The sequence below is a fragment of the Stegostoma tigrinum genome, chromosome 45, assembly GCF_030684315.1.
Source record: "Stegostoma tigrinum isolate sSteTig4 chromosome 45, sSteTig4.hap1, whole genome shotgun sequence".
In the NCBI taxonomy this organism is placed as follows: Eukaryota; Metazoa; Chordata; class Chondrichthyes; order Orectolobiformes; family Stegostomatidae; genus Stegostoma; species Stegostoma tigrinum.
Window position 1 is genome coordinate 14,258,149 of NC_081398.1, and position 13,801 is coordinate 14,271,949.

Below are 13,801 nucleotides of genomic sequence, written 5' to 3' on the forward strand. Positions count from 1 at the left end.
ACCCTTATTCTTACACTCTAATATACCCACAACCATCACTGTAACATGTTGACATACCCCACACACCTCATTATAACACACTAATATACTTCACACCCTATCCTGTGACACACTGATACATCCTACACCCCTAATTGATGGAAGCCTTATTGTCAGTATGGGATATATCACTATGCAGACAGTGCTCAATGTCAGTGTGGACAAAAGAATTTTTTGTCACAACGGCAAATAAGTACAGGATGCTTAGTCTGAAAATGTGGAATGAATTATATCATGACCCTTGACTCCAACCTGCACTGACTGTAAGGTCAGTTGAGAACCAGTGTTGGCTTTAGCTCCTGCAATACTGCGAGCAAAGGGTTTTTGTGTGTGTGTGTGTGAGAATGTGTTTGTGTTTGTGTGTGTGTGAGAGAGAGTGTTTGTGTGTATGAGAGTGTGTGTTTGTGTGTGTGTGTTTGAATTATGTCCACTTGAAACTGCTGCAAAGGCAGTAAGAGTACAGTTCAGTGCCATTGTGTGTGAGTAAGTGGTTTTGGTTCAGTGGAGTTGCTCTGATGGGAGAGTTTGAGTCCAGCTCAGTGGTTGGATATCATCCAGGACTGTTTGTCTTTGTTTTCTCATTAAACTCAGAAGCTGGGCTTTTCTGGAAGGGGGCGCCCACTGTCTCCCCTGAGGGGTATGAGAGAAAGTGAGAGCTTGACTTACGTCTTACAATGAGTGTGACTGTGAGGCGGGCTTTTGGTGTCACAGGAAGACTTTATAATGAGATCGGGGAGCGTACACAGCCTGCAGTGAGCTCTGCAGTCACAAAGACAAGGAGCTACTGATAACCCAGCAACTGGAGGGGCACGGCACGCGTTGAATATGTCCCGCTTTTGCCTCCTGCTCCTTGCTGCCACCTTGTGCTGTCTGGCCGGTTATGAATACCAGGGTGATGACAATTTCCTCTTCTACACGGACTCACTTGAGGACAGCCATCAAGCAGAAGGTCAGACCGTGTTGCTCGTCCTCTCCATGATTGTCAATGGTCCTTGGTCAGTAGGGCCAGGGGCACCTGGATGAGGGTTGCAGGGGTCGATTGACACTGAGCAGGGTTCATTAGTGGTGAGGGAGTGGTGACGGGGGTACAGAAAGGCAGCACCAGGCTCATGGTGTCAAAGGCTTTTGCAGACGAAGGAGTGGTGAGTGGGATGGGGGGAATGGCAGTGTTGGTAGGGAGTTCAGGGGCACAAGAGGAGTGGGGATACAGAGTGACACCACAGTGATAATGTGGGAGGAAGTGTTGAGGGGAGCAATGAGTCTGAGGGGGGAATAGGAAAAGGGGAGAGAAAGCAAAAATGAAGTGAGGGTAAGAAGGGTCATAGATAGAGACAGAACAGAGGAACTAGACCCTGTTTCAAACTCAGTCACTCTTTATTCTTTTGTTTGCTTTCATTTTATTTATTTTTCAGAAGGATTAAAGTCATCCACTGTGTAACTGTACAGAGTCAGTGTTTATTGAGCAGGGTAAGGCTCACTCGCTGTGTAACTGTACAGCGTCAGTGTTTATTGAACAGGGTAAGGCTCACTCGCTGTGTAACTGTACAGGGTCAGAGTTTATTCAACAGGGTAAGGGTCACACACTGTGTAACCGTACAGGGTCAGTGTTTAATCAGCAGGGTAAGGGTCACTCGCTGTGTAACCGTGCAGAGTCAGTGTTTAATCAGGTGGGTAAGGGTCACTCGCTGTGTAACTGTACAGAGTCTGTGTTTATTCAGCAGGGTGACTTGGACAGTAGCACCTGTATGCCAGGTCACAAAATGAAAGCTAGTTGCATGGCAAGTGCAGTCTATTGCATCCGCTGGGAAGCTGTCCTGTAATCCATGTCCATATAAGGCATGCAGTACAAAAGAACAATGGATCTTCCAGTGCACAAAATCTGTTTCTTAGCTTGCAGTTAGAAGCCATAACAAGGTACAGCCAAACAGAAGACAGGCACCATAGAAAGGCAGGAAATTCACCCGAGACCTGTGTAAACATAAGCTGACACACAGAGTTATAGTAATACAGACATGAGGCACGACCCAGAGCACAACCCAAAAACCAAGACTGACACACAAGCGAGTGCAAATTTCAGACCAGTCTCAGTTCTGAGGGATGTACCATAATCACTGGAACTCAATGGTCCAGTTGATAACCACTGGATTCAATGCACACCAATTTGGCTAAACCATTGCACTAACAATGCAATGTGGCTAAGGCAGTTTAGCTTGGAAACCACAAGTATTTTACCTGGTGAACATGACCAGGCCAGCAGTGGCAGGGCTGCCCAACTCAACATTGTGACTATTCTCAGATCACCAAGGGACCACTGGCGGCAGAAGAGTCTGAGAGTACTTTTATTGAATCAGTCCACAATTTGTAACAAATGCAATCAGAGAGGGTCAACTTTGCAGGAGGTTCCAAAGGTGATGCGGTATTCCACCTCAGAAGATGCAATACTCTGCACCCAGCCTCCCAGAAGATGCAAGGGTTCACATCTGAGGAAAGCCGAAGGTCGAGTTTATTAAACATGGACCACAATGGCAACGTCCACTTTGTGGTTCATCACACAGTTGCATGGCATTCAGTTCCACATGTGCTAAAGAATGACAGTATAATCAGGGACTGTCTAGGTAAGAGATGTCTAAACCTCCACGAAGAGACTTCCATACGAGATTCCAAATGGAATCCAATGATCAGTTCACACCTTCCCTGAGCTAGATACTAAACATCGATACTGGTTAGTGAACAGAGCAAGGGAGCCTTAGGGAGTCACTAACCTCAGAACACTGTTTGTTGGTTTACCAGTCAGTCCAAATAATGGAGAATGTGTGTGCATTGCTGATGTTATTATGGTAGTGAGCAAAACCAAAGAAGAACATAATCAGATCCTTCACTCACTGATGGCAGCAGCTCACCACAACCGGCTTGTTTTCCACAGTAAGAAGTGAATAGAAGTCAGATGAGTTTTTTGTTTTGATTCCAGTTGCGGAATCTGTCCTGAGCCAGGGAAAGTTGGAAATGTAAGATAACTGGCAGTTACAAAACATGGAATACTAACAGAGATGCCTCGGATTCTTCAACTTCTGGCACCATACTTTTCAAATGTTTCTGACAAAGCATCATCAAGAGAGCTTCTCAAGAGAGACATAACATGCTTGGCAGAAGGACTGTTGACACGTGTTCAAGTATCTCAAGCTGAAATCTGTCCCCTGCAGGATCTGAGGAAAAGACTCGGGTTCAGGGGTGTGTAATAATATGTGTGAACAGGTTGATGACAAAATCTCTTGAAGGCTGTCCTGCCTTGATAAGGGATATTTTCAGATGGCCTTAACGAGGATCTTGATATCTCGAGAGGTAAATCTTTGAAGGAGAGCAAGTTCTTGTTCACCAGGTCATGTTGTCACAGCTACACCAAGGGCCTGGAGCAGACAAAGCAACTGGTGTGTAATTGGCCAGGGGCTAATGATGACATGGAGGATGCATGGGGCATGCCAGAGCCATTAACAGAGAGAACCTTCACACTTGCACAGTTGCCTCGTTGAAAATCATTGCTGATCTATTAACTGTAAATGGAGATGACTTTTACATTAGTGACTGATTATTTTTCCAAATTTCCACCTGTCAACGAGCTCAGGAACACCTCAAGGACATCTCAGCAGACAAAGTGAGTGCCACATTCAGTCAGAGATAGTAAGAACTGCCAATGCTGGTGTCAGAGATAACACAGTGTGGAGCTGGAGGAACACAGCAGGCCACATAGCATCAGAGGAGCAGGAAATGCTTTAAGAAGTGTCCTGACCGGAAACGTCAACTTTCCTACGCCAAATTCAGTCTGCTCAGTGCACCTGGAGAAATCATTTCTCACAATGGGCCACAGATTCCAGGAAGACCCTTCAGCATGACATGTTTCAAATGGAGTGTGAAGCATGTGACATCCTCTCCACATTACCCTAGATCAAAGGGTCCCTCCAAGTGATAGTTCACATTGTTCGGTCACCTGTCCTGAAGTGTAGGACAATGAAACAAGACCCGTATAGACCCTTGTAACATCTTAGAGTTACCCTTCTGGATATGGGGTTACCATCACCAGCAGATATCATCTTTATGAAGCAAGATTTTGCCTAAGTCTATCCAAATTCTGACACACACCCAGATGCCAACAGTGTGACAGAACACCGGAAAAGCAATCAATAAGCTGACAACTTGACTACAGGCCAGGTATAGCAATGGGTGAAATCCATGCTTCCAGAAAATTAGACCATAATGAAACCTAGAAAAGTTGTCAAAATGCTACATATGTTTTTGAGAAAGCATGTTGTGATTTTATTGGGGTATAATCTGGGTCTGTACGTTGTTTAAGTGCAGAGATGGCTTTTTTTCCCGTTGTTCATTCATGGGATGAGGGTGTTGCTGGCTCGGCAGCACTTGTTGCCCATCCCTAATTGCCCCGAGAGCAGTTATGAGTCAGCCACAGTGCTGTGGGTCTGAAGTCAAATGTAGACCAGACTAGGCGAGGATGGCAGTTTCCTTCCCTAAAGGGCATTAGTGAACCCGATGGGTTTTCTGACAATGGATTCAGGGTCATCGTTAGATTCTCAATTCCAGATATTTTATTGAATTCAAATTCCACCATCTGCTGTGACAGGATTCGAACCCAGGTCCCTGGAACGTTATCTGGGTCTCTGGATTAACAGTCCAGCGACAATGCCACGAGGCCATCACTTTCCCTAGAGTGATGTGCTCTTCTTGTTGGATGTGGAAGATTAGGGAGAGTTTCCATGTTCCTGGAAATTATGTCTGCAGGAAGTGTGGTTGGATGAGAATCCTATTGGATCACAAGGATCAGTTAAAACAGCAGTTAGAGGCAATGAGGAATTTACAGGAGCCTGGGAGTGTGACATGTCAGTTTCAGGATGGTAGAATAAATGCAGATACATTCAGGTAGATGAATTCATAGAATCATTAGAATCCCTACAGTGTGGAAGTAGGCCATTCAGGCCATCAAGTCCACACTGACCTCATGAAGAAAATACCACCCAGACCCACACCCTACCCTATCCTTACACCCTAGACACAATAGGCAATTTAGAATAGCCAATCCACCTAACCTGCACATCATTGGACCACTAGGGAAAGTAAGAGAGGTAGGCAGGTAGAGCAGGAGTCTCCTGTGACTATCTCCATTTCAAACAAGTATGCTATTTTGTATATTGTAGGGGGTGATGGCATGTCAGAGCAATATAGCACTGACAGCCAGCTTTCTGGTACAAAAACTGGCTCTACTGTTATGAGGAGTGTGTCAGGTTCACATTTTTGGATCATTGAGCTCTTTTCTGGCGGGACCCAAAGTGAGGAAGGAGATAAATCTGAGGCTGGGACATAAAGAAGGGGAGCAAGTTAAATAGTCAAGGCAGGCAAGATCACGGCAGAGAATGAGGTGAGACTGATAAATTAAACTGCATTTATTTCAATGCAAGAGGCCTGACAGGTAAAACAGACAAACTCAGGGCATGATTGGGAACTTGGGACGGGGAGAGCATAGCTTTTGCAGAAACTTGGCTTAGGGATGGGCAGCAGTGGCAGCCTAATGTTCCAGGGTATAGATACTATAGGAAGGATAGAAAACAGAACAAGAGAGGAAGGGGAGTGGTTTTCTTGTTTTTGAACAACATTATGGCTGGACTTAGAAATAGGAAAAGGATGATCACCTTATTGGGATTGTACTGTAGGCCCACAAGAGTCAGCAGGAAATTGAGAAGCAAATATGTAAGGAAATCTCAGCCAACTGTATTAATAGGGTAGGGGATTTTAACCTTCCAAACATTGATTGGATTAGATTCCGTACAGTGTGGAAACAGGCCCTTTGGCCCAACAAGTCCACACCTCCCTTGAAGCATCCCACCCAGACCCAGATCCATCCCCCTATAACGCACACATCCCTGAACACTATGGGCAATTTAGCATGGCCGATCCACCTAGCCTGCACATCTTTGGACTATGGGAGGAAACCGGAGCACCCGATGGAAACCCATGCAGACTCGGGGAGAATGTGCAAACTCCACACAGACAGTCGCCTGAGGCTGTAATCGAACCCGGGTCCCTGGCACTGTGAGGCTGCAGTGCTAACCACTGAGTCACCATGCCGCCCCCAATAGACTCAGATTGCCATAGGGTTAAGGGCATGAATGGAGAAAAATTTATTAAGTGTGTACAAGAAAATTTTCTTAATCAGTGTGTGATGTACTAACTAGAGAAGGAGCAAAACTTGACCTGCTTGTGGGAAATAAGGTAGTGCAGGTGACTGAGGTGTCAGTTGGGGAGCACTTTAGGGCCAGAGATCATAATTCTATTAGGTTTAAAATAGTTGTGGAAAAGGATAGATCTGACTCAGATATTAAAGTTTTAAATTAGATTAAGGCCAATTTTGACGGTATTAGCCAGAACTTTCAAAAGTTGATTGGGAGAGATTATTTGCAGGTAAAGGGATGGCTGGAAAGTGGGAGGCCTTTAAAAATGAGCTAGTTAGAGTTCAGAGACCGTATGTTCCTAATCGTGCAAAAGGCAAGGTTGGTAGGTGTAGGGAATGCTGAAAGACTAGGGAAATTGAGGCTAAGGTCAAGGAAAGGGAGAAGGCATATGTCAGGTATAGACAGTTGGATTAAAGAATCCCTCAGGGAGTATAAGGGCAGGAGGAGAGTATACTTAAGAGGGAAATCAGGAGGTCAAAAACAGGATATGAGATGTCTTTGGCAAATAGGGTTAAGGAGAATCTAAAGAGATTCTTCAAATATGTTAAGGGACAATGAGTAACCAGAGAGAGAATAAGGCCCCTTAAAGATCAACAAGGGTGCCTGTGTGTGGAACCACAGGAAATGGGTTTTATAATAATTGAGTATATCCTGTCAGTATTCATTGTGGAGAAGGATATGGAAGCTAGAGAACTTGGGGAAATAATTAGTGATATATTGAGAAGTGTCCACATTACGGAAGAGGTGCTAGACATCTGAAAACAAATGAAGATGGATAAATTCCTGGAACTTGATCAGAACTTTGATGGAGGTCAGGGAAGTGATTGCTGGGCTCCTTGCTGAGATATTTGTATCATCAGTAGCCAGGTGCAGGAAGACTGAAAATTGGCTAATGTGGTGCCACCATTTAAGAAAGGTGGTTAGGAAAAGACAGGGAACTGTGGACTGGTGGGCCTGACATCAGTGGTGGGCAAGTTGTTAGAGGGGATTCTGAGGGACAGGATTTAAATGCATTTAGTGAGCTAAGGATGATTAGGGAGAGTCAACATGGCTTTGTGTGTGGGAATCATGTCTCACTAACTTGATTGAGTTTTTTGAAGAAGTGACAACAAAGACAGCTGAATGCAGAGTGGTAAACATCGTCTATATTGATTTCAGCAAGGCATTCTACAATGTTCTACACGGTAAATTTGGTTCACAAAGTTGGATCATTTAGAATGCAGGGAGAGCTAGCTAATTGGATGTGAATATAGACGGTATGGTTAGTAGGTTTGCAGATGACACCAAAATTGCTGATGTAGTAGCCAGTGAAGAAGGATACCTCAGACTACAATAGGACTTTGACCAGTTGGGCCAATGGGCTGAGAAGTAGCAAATGGAGTTTAATTTAGATAAATGTGAAGTGTTGCATTTTAGTAAAGTAAATCATGGCAGGACTTATACACTTAATGGTAGGACCCTGGGGAGTGTTGCTGAACAGAGAGACCTAGGAGTGCAGGTTAATAGTTCGTTGAAAGTAGATAGGATGGTGAAGAATGCATTTGGCACACTTGCCTTTCTTGGCCAGTGCACTGAGTATAGGAGTTGGAAGGCCATGTTGCAGCTGTATAGGACATTAGTTACGCCGCTTTTAGAATGCTGGGTTCAATTCTGGTCTCCCTGCTATATGAAAAGATTCAAAAGAGATTTACAAGGATAGATTTGTAGATTTTATATATATAGATAGATGTCAGAGGCAGGTTCTTTACTCAGAGAGTGGTATGGGCATGGAACGCTCTGCCTGCCAATGTAGTTAACTCAGCCACATTAGGGGCATTTAAACAGTCCTGGGATAAGCATATGGATGATGATGGGATAGTGTAGGAGGATGGGCTTAGATTAGTTCACAGGTGGGCGCAACATCGAGGGCCGAAGGGCCTGTTCTGCGCTGTATTCTTCAATGTTCTATGTGTCCGGGTTGGAGAATTTGAGCTATAGGGAGAAGCTGAATAAGCTGGGGCTAATTTCCCTGGATGGTAAGAGGCTAAGGGGTGATCTTATAGAGGTTTATAAAATCATGAGGGGCATGGATAGGAAAATAGCCTTTGGGAGTTCAAAATTAGAAAGGCATAGGTTTAAGTTGGGAGAGGAAAGATTTAAAAGGGACCTAAGGGGCAAATTTTTCATGTAGAGGGTGGTGCTTGTATGGAACAAGCTACCAGAGGAAGTGATGGAGGCTGGTACAATTACAGCAGATAAAATGCATCTGGATGGTTACGTGAATAGCAAGGGTTTCGAGGGATATGGACCAAATGCTGGCAAATGAGACTGGATCAGTTTAGGGTATCTGGTCAATGTGGAGGAGTTGGATTGAAGGGTCTGTTTCCATGCTGTATGACTACTAGACTTCAGTACTTGGAAAATTTTATGACCCCTTAATTTTTCGGCCGTAACAAGATTATCTAGTTTTCCTTGTAGCATATGATAACTATGTTTGGAAAAAACAGGATGTTGTGATATCAACCTTGGAATGATGTCCCTTTGAGACCATGACGTGAAAATGAGCCACAAAGCTACATGTTATGATATGAGCAGAGGCTTTCTGCACTGTTGTGCTCTAACACACGATGTGCCTGCAGATTACTTTGTACTGGATACCTCAGTTTGGTGGTAAATAAACCCATCATAGAGTCATGGAGCTGCAAAACATGGAAACGGACACCGAGATCCAACTCGCCCATGCCGAGCAGATATCCTATATAAATCTAACCCCCATCTGCCAGCATTTGGCCCATATCCCTCTAAATCCTTCCTATTCGTATACCCACCCAGATGCCATTTACCTGTTATAATTGTACCAGCCTCCACCAATTCCTCTGGCAGCAGAGACATTCAGGTACACAAAATTCACACAGCTGATTTCCATTCTAGTTAGAGGGGACGAGATAATACAGAAAGAGAAAATAAAAGTAAGAGAGTTGAGCAGAGGGAAGAAGGTCAGAGGAGTGGCTAGAGCAGGTGAGAGAAAAATAAAGAGAAAGAAAATAGAGAAACAGCATCAGAAAAAAATGAGGAAAAATTAAAGAGTGATCAATGATGCAAGAACAAATCGAAAGGAGGACATAGGGAGAGGGAAAGAAAGAGAGGGAGTGAGGGATGGGGAACCAGAGCTGTGTTGAGCCTGGGGCCTTTTGGGATGAAATGTTAGTGACACCTTACATGCTCCAGCTCTTGTTTAACCTGCTGTGCCTTCCCAATCCCACAGCTGAGGCTTGTCTGTGTCATAAGGACCTTTCGCGTTTGGACAAGGTATTTGTGATGCTGGAAGACTCCCAAATGCGTCAGAACATGCTCCTGCACTCTGTCGATGAGGTCCTGGCTGCTGAACTGCGTGCGATGCGCTCTGAGGTGCAGCAGGCACTGGCTGAGGGCACTGAGGCCTGTAGGCATGCCCACCATCACCAGAAGGATACAGGGAGTGCCCGGTTTGCCAAGCTGTTGGAACTGGCGCGTGAGGGTGCAGTCAAATGGCAGCTGGAGCACACCAGAAAGCTGCAGGAGGTCTTCCTCTTGGTGATGGGCCTATATGACAGGCTTGGGATGCTAGACAAACACCTGGCGAAGTCAGAAGCCAGCAAGGCAATGTCAGGGGAGCAGAGCATGTGCACATCACTAATCAAGGAGCTGCAGCAAACCAGAGACGGGCTGCTGACCCTGAGAGCTCAGGGGCCTACTCCACACTCAGAGACTCACAGCCAGGAAACTCCAGGAGGTAAGAGGCCATACTGAATGATCTCTGGAATCATAGAATATTACACTGACTCTCACTTTACTATGTTTCAAGTTTACACAGTATTCACCACACAGGAACAGGCTGTTTGGCCCATCTGTTCTGTTCTTACATTTCTACTCCTTATTGAACTCATCCCAACCCCGCTTCCTTTCCCCCTATCAGTCTATCCATAATTCCTGTCTCTCTTGTGTGTTATCCAGTTTCCCCTTCAATGTATCAATTCTATTCCCCTTGCCCACTCCCAATGGGAGCGAGTTCCACATTCTCCCATTCTAGAACATAGAACATTACAGCACAGTACAGGCCCTTCGGCCCTCGATGTTGTGCCGACCTGTCATACCAATCTCAAGCCCATCTAACCTACACTATTCCACGTATGTCCATATGCTTATCCAATGACGACTTAAATGTACCTAAAGTTGCGAATCTACTACCGTTGCAGGCAAAGCGTTCCATTCCCTTACTACTCTCTGAGTAAAGAAACTACCTCTGACATCTGTCCTATATCTTTCACCCCTCAATTTAAAGCTATGCTTCCTCGTGCTCGCCGTCACCATCCTAGGAAAAAGGCTCTCCCTATCCACCCTGTCTAACCCTCTGATTATTTTACATGTTTCAATTAAGTCACCTCTCAACCTTCTTCTCTCTAATGAAAACAGCCTCAAGTCCCTCAGCCTTTCCTCGTAAGACCTTCCCTCCATACCAGGCAACATCCTAGTAAATCTCCCCTGCACCCTTTCCAAAGCTTCCACATCCTTTTTATAATGCGGCGACCAGAACTGTACACAATATTCCAAGTGTGGCCGCACCAGAGTTTTGTACAGCTTCACCACAACCTCTTGGTTCCGGAACTCGATCCCTCTATTAATAAAAGCTAAAACACTGTATGCCTTCTTAACAGCCCTGTCAACCTGGGTGGCAACTTTCAAGGATCTGTGTACATGGACACCGAGATCTCTCTGCTCATCTACACTGCTAAGAATCTTACCATTAGCCCTGTACTTTGCCTTCCGGTTACTCCTACCAAAGTGTATCACCTCACATTTGTCTGCATTAAACTCTATTTGCCACCTCTCAGCCCAGCTCTGCAGCTTATCTATGTCTCTCTGCAACCTACAGCATCCTTCGTCACTATCCACAACTCCACCGACCTTAGTGTCATCTGCAAATTTACTAACCCATCCTTCTACGCCCTCATCCAGGTCATTTAAAAAAATGACAAACAGCAGTGAACCCATCACCAACCCTTGCGGTACACCACTAGTAACTGGTCTCCAGGATGAACGTTTCCCATCAACTACCACCCTCTGTCTTCTTTCAGCAAGCCAATTTCCGATCCAAACTGCTACATCTCCCACGATTCCATTCCTCTGCATTTTGTACAATAGCCTATTGTGGGGAACCTTATCGAACACCTTGCTGAAATCCACATACACCACATCAACCGGTTTACTCTCATCTACCTGTTTGGTCACCTTCTCAAAGAACTCAATAAGGTTTGTGAGGCACGACCTTCCCTTCACAAAACCGTGCTGACTATCCCTAATCAATTTATTCTTTTCTAGATGATTATAAATCCTATCCCTTATAACATTTTCCAACACTTTACCAACAACTGAGGTAAGGCTTACTGGTCTATAATTACCAGGGTTGTCTCTACTCCCCTTCTTGAACAGGGGAACCACATTTGCTATTCTCTGGGTGAAGACATTTCTTCTGATTTCCTGATGGGATTTCTTACAGACTGTCTGAGATTGATGGCCCCAAATTCTTGTTCCCCCCAGATAGAAACATCTTCTCTACGTCCACTCTATCAAAGCCCCTCGATCAGGGCACTCCAATCCTCAGCCTCCTCTTCTCCAGAGGAAGGTTCCTCAAGCTGTTCAGACTCTCCTGATTGTTAACATCCTCTCAGTTCTGCGAATCTGTTTTACCAACAATTTTGGTTAAATTATCAAGTCAATTCATAATGCTAACACAGCATTACTGTGCTCTGATAACACACGTGTGGAGCTGGAGGAACACAGCTGGCCAGGCAGCATCAGAGGAGCAGGAAAGCTGATGATTTGGGTCAGGACCCTTCTTCAGAAATCTGAATTCTGAAGAAGGGTCTTGACCCGAAACATCAACTTTCCTGCTCCTCTGATGCTGCCTGGTCTGCTGTGTTCATCTAGCTCCAAATTGTGTTATCTCTGACTCCAGCATCTGCAGTTCTTACTATCTCTATTACTGCACTGGGTCCTTCTTTTCTGAGGTTGGATATTTCCCGAGTGCAATTATCAATGATGAGGTTTTCACACTTTCAGATTTCCGTCCCTCTAAAGAATGTTGTTCAGCTCTCTATTTAGGTCCCTCCCAATTAGGAACCTCTTTAAGAGAGAAATAATGGCAGCTCAGTAATTCCTCTGTATATACTGATTAATATAGAACAATCCCTCAGCAAGTAACTCACCTTCTGACTCCTCAAAGCCTGTCCAACTTCTACAAGGCACAAGTCAGGAGTGTGATGGAATACTCACCCATCAACACACAAGAAGCTCCATACCATCCAGAGCAAAGTAGCCCGCTTGATTGGCACCACATCCACAAATATCCCTGCAAATTCCCTTCCAAGCCACTCACCATCCTGACTTGGAAATGAATGGCCACTGTCACTGGGCAACATCTTGGAATTTCCTCCCTATCAGTATTGTGAGGGGTCGCTACACCACACATTTGCAGCAGTTCAGGAAGGAAGTCCACGACCATCTTCTCAAGGCAAATAGGGATGGCCAATAAATTCCGGCCCAAGCCAGTGATGCTCCAAAAAACCAATGAATAATGTGGAAAGATTCATGGACAGTTACAGCCATTCAGCCCATTATTCAGAGATAGCTCTATGGAGGGACAACTCAGCTGACACCACTGTGCTGCAGCACTCACAGTGATTTGCACATAATACATTTATTTTTACAATGAGGCCACAGTTGTTAATGTAGAAGGGGTGGGCAATTTATACACAGAAGGATGCCAAAAATAACAAAGTGTAATGACTGGGTAATGTCATCTTCATGGAGGGATAAATATTGCACCCTGAAAACATGCTGAGAAACAGGTCCACTGATAATGCCGCGCACACTCCATACTGCCCCTCCCAGAGGGCAATGTTCACTCCCCACTGGTTTATATGCATTCATAGAATGTGAGCATCATTGGTCAAGCCAGCATTTATTGCCCATCCCTAGCTGCCCAGAGGGAAGTTAAGTGTCAGTCACATTACTGTGGGTCTGGAGTCACATGAAGCCCAGATCAGGGAAGGACTTCAGTTTCCTTCCCCAATGGCATTAGTGCACCAGATGGGTTTTTCTGACAATTGACAATGGATTCATGGTGATCATTAGACTCGTAATTTCAGGTATTTATTGAATTCAAATTCCACCACCTGCTGTGGTAGAATTTGAATCTGGGTCAAACATTGTCAGGGTTTCTGGATTAATAGCCTTAATACCACAAGGCCACTGCTCCCCTGCCTAGATTACAGCAATAATATCACTACACCACTGCCTACCCCTCTGTGTGTGTCTGTCTGGGATATGCCTCCATGTATATCTGTGTATGTAACTGTATTTTCTCCATCTGTCTTTGTTGCTCTGTGTGTAACTTTGTGTGTTTGTAACTGTCTTTGTTGCTGTGTGTACAACTTTGTTGTCCTGTATGTGTATACTGGCAGACCTGTTGAATTTCTCCAGCAATTTCTGTTTTTGTTTCAGATCTCTAG

At 44.8% G+C, this 13,801-nt stretch overlaps 1 protein-coding gene across 1 annotated transcript in view; it reads left to right on the forward strand.

Annotated features, from left to right (window-relative positions):
• The first annotated feature begins 688 nt into the window (after window positions 1–688).
• The window catches only part of LOC125448726 (pentraxin-related protein PTX3-like), a 35,056-nt gene continuing 21,943 nt past the window's right edge, over window positions 689–13,801 (forward strand). Inside the window, exons 1-2 of the mRNA XM_048524207.2 lie at window positions 689–988; window positions 9,517–10,023. Coding sequence (XP_048380164.1) covers window positions 865–988; window positions 9,517–10,023 — 631 coding nt within the window. The 5' untranslated portion in view covers window positions 689–864. The remainder of the gene's footprint in view (window positions 989–9,516; window positions 10,024–13,801) is intronic.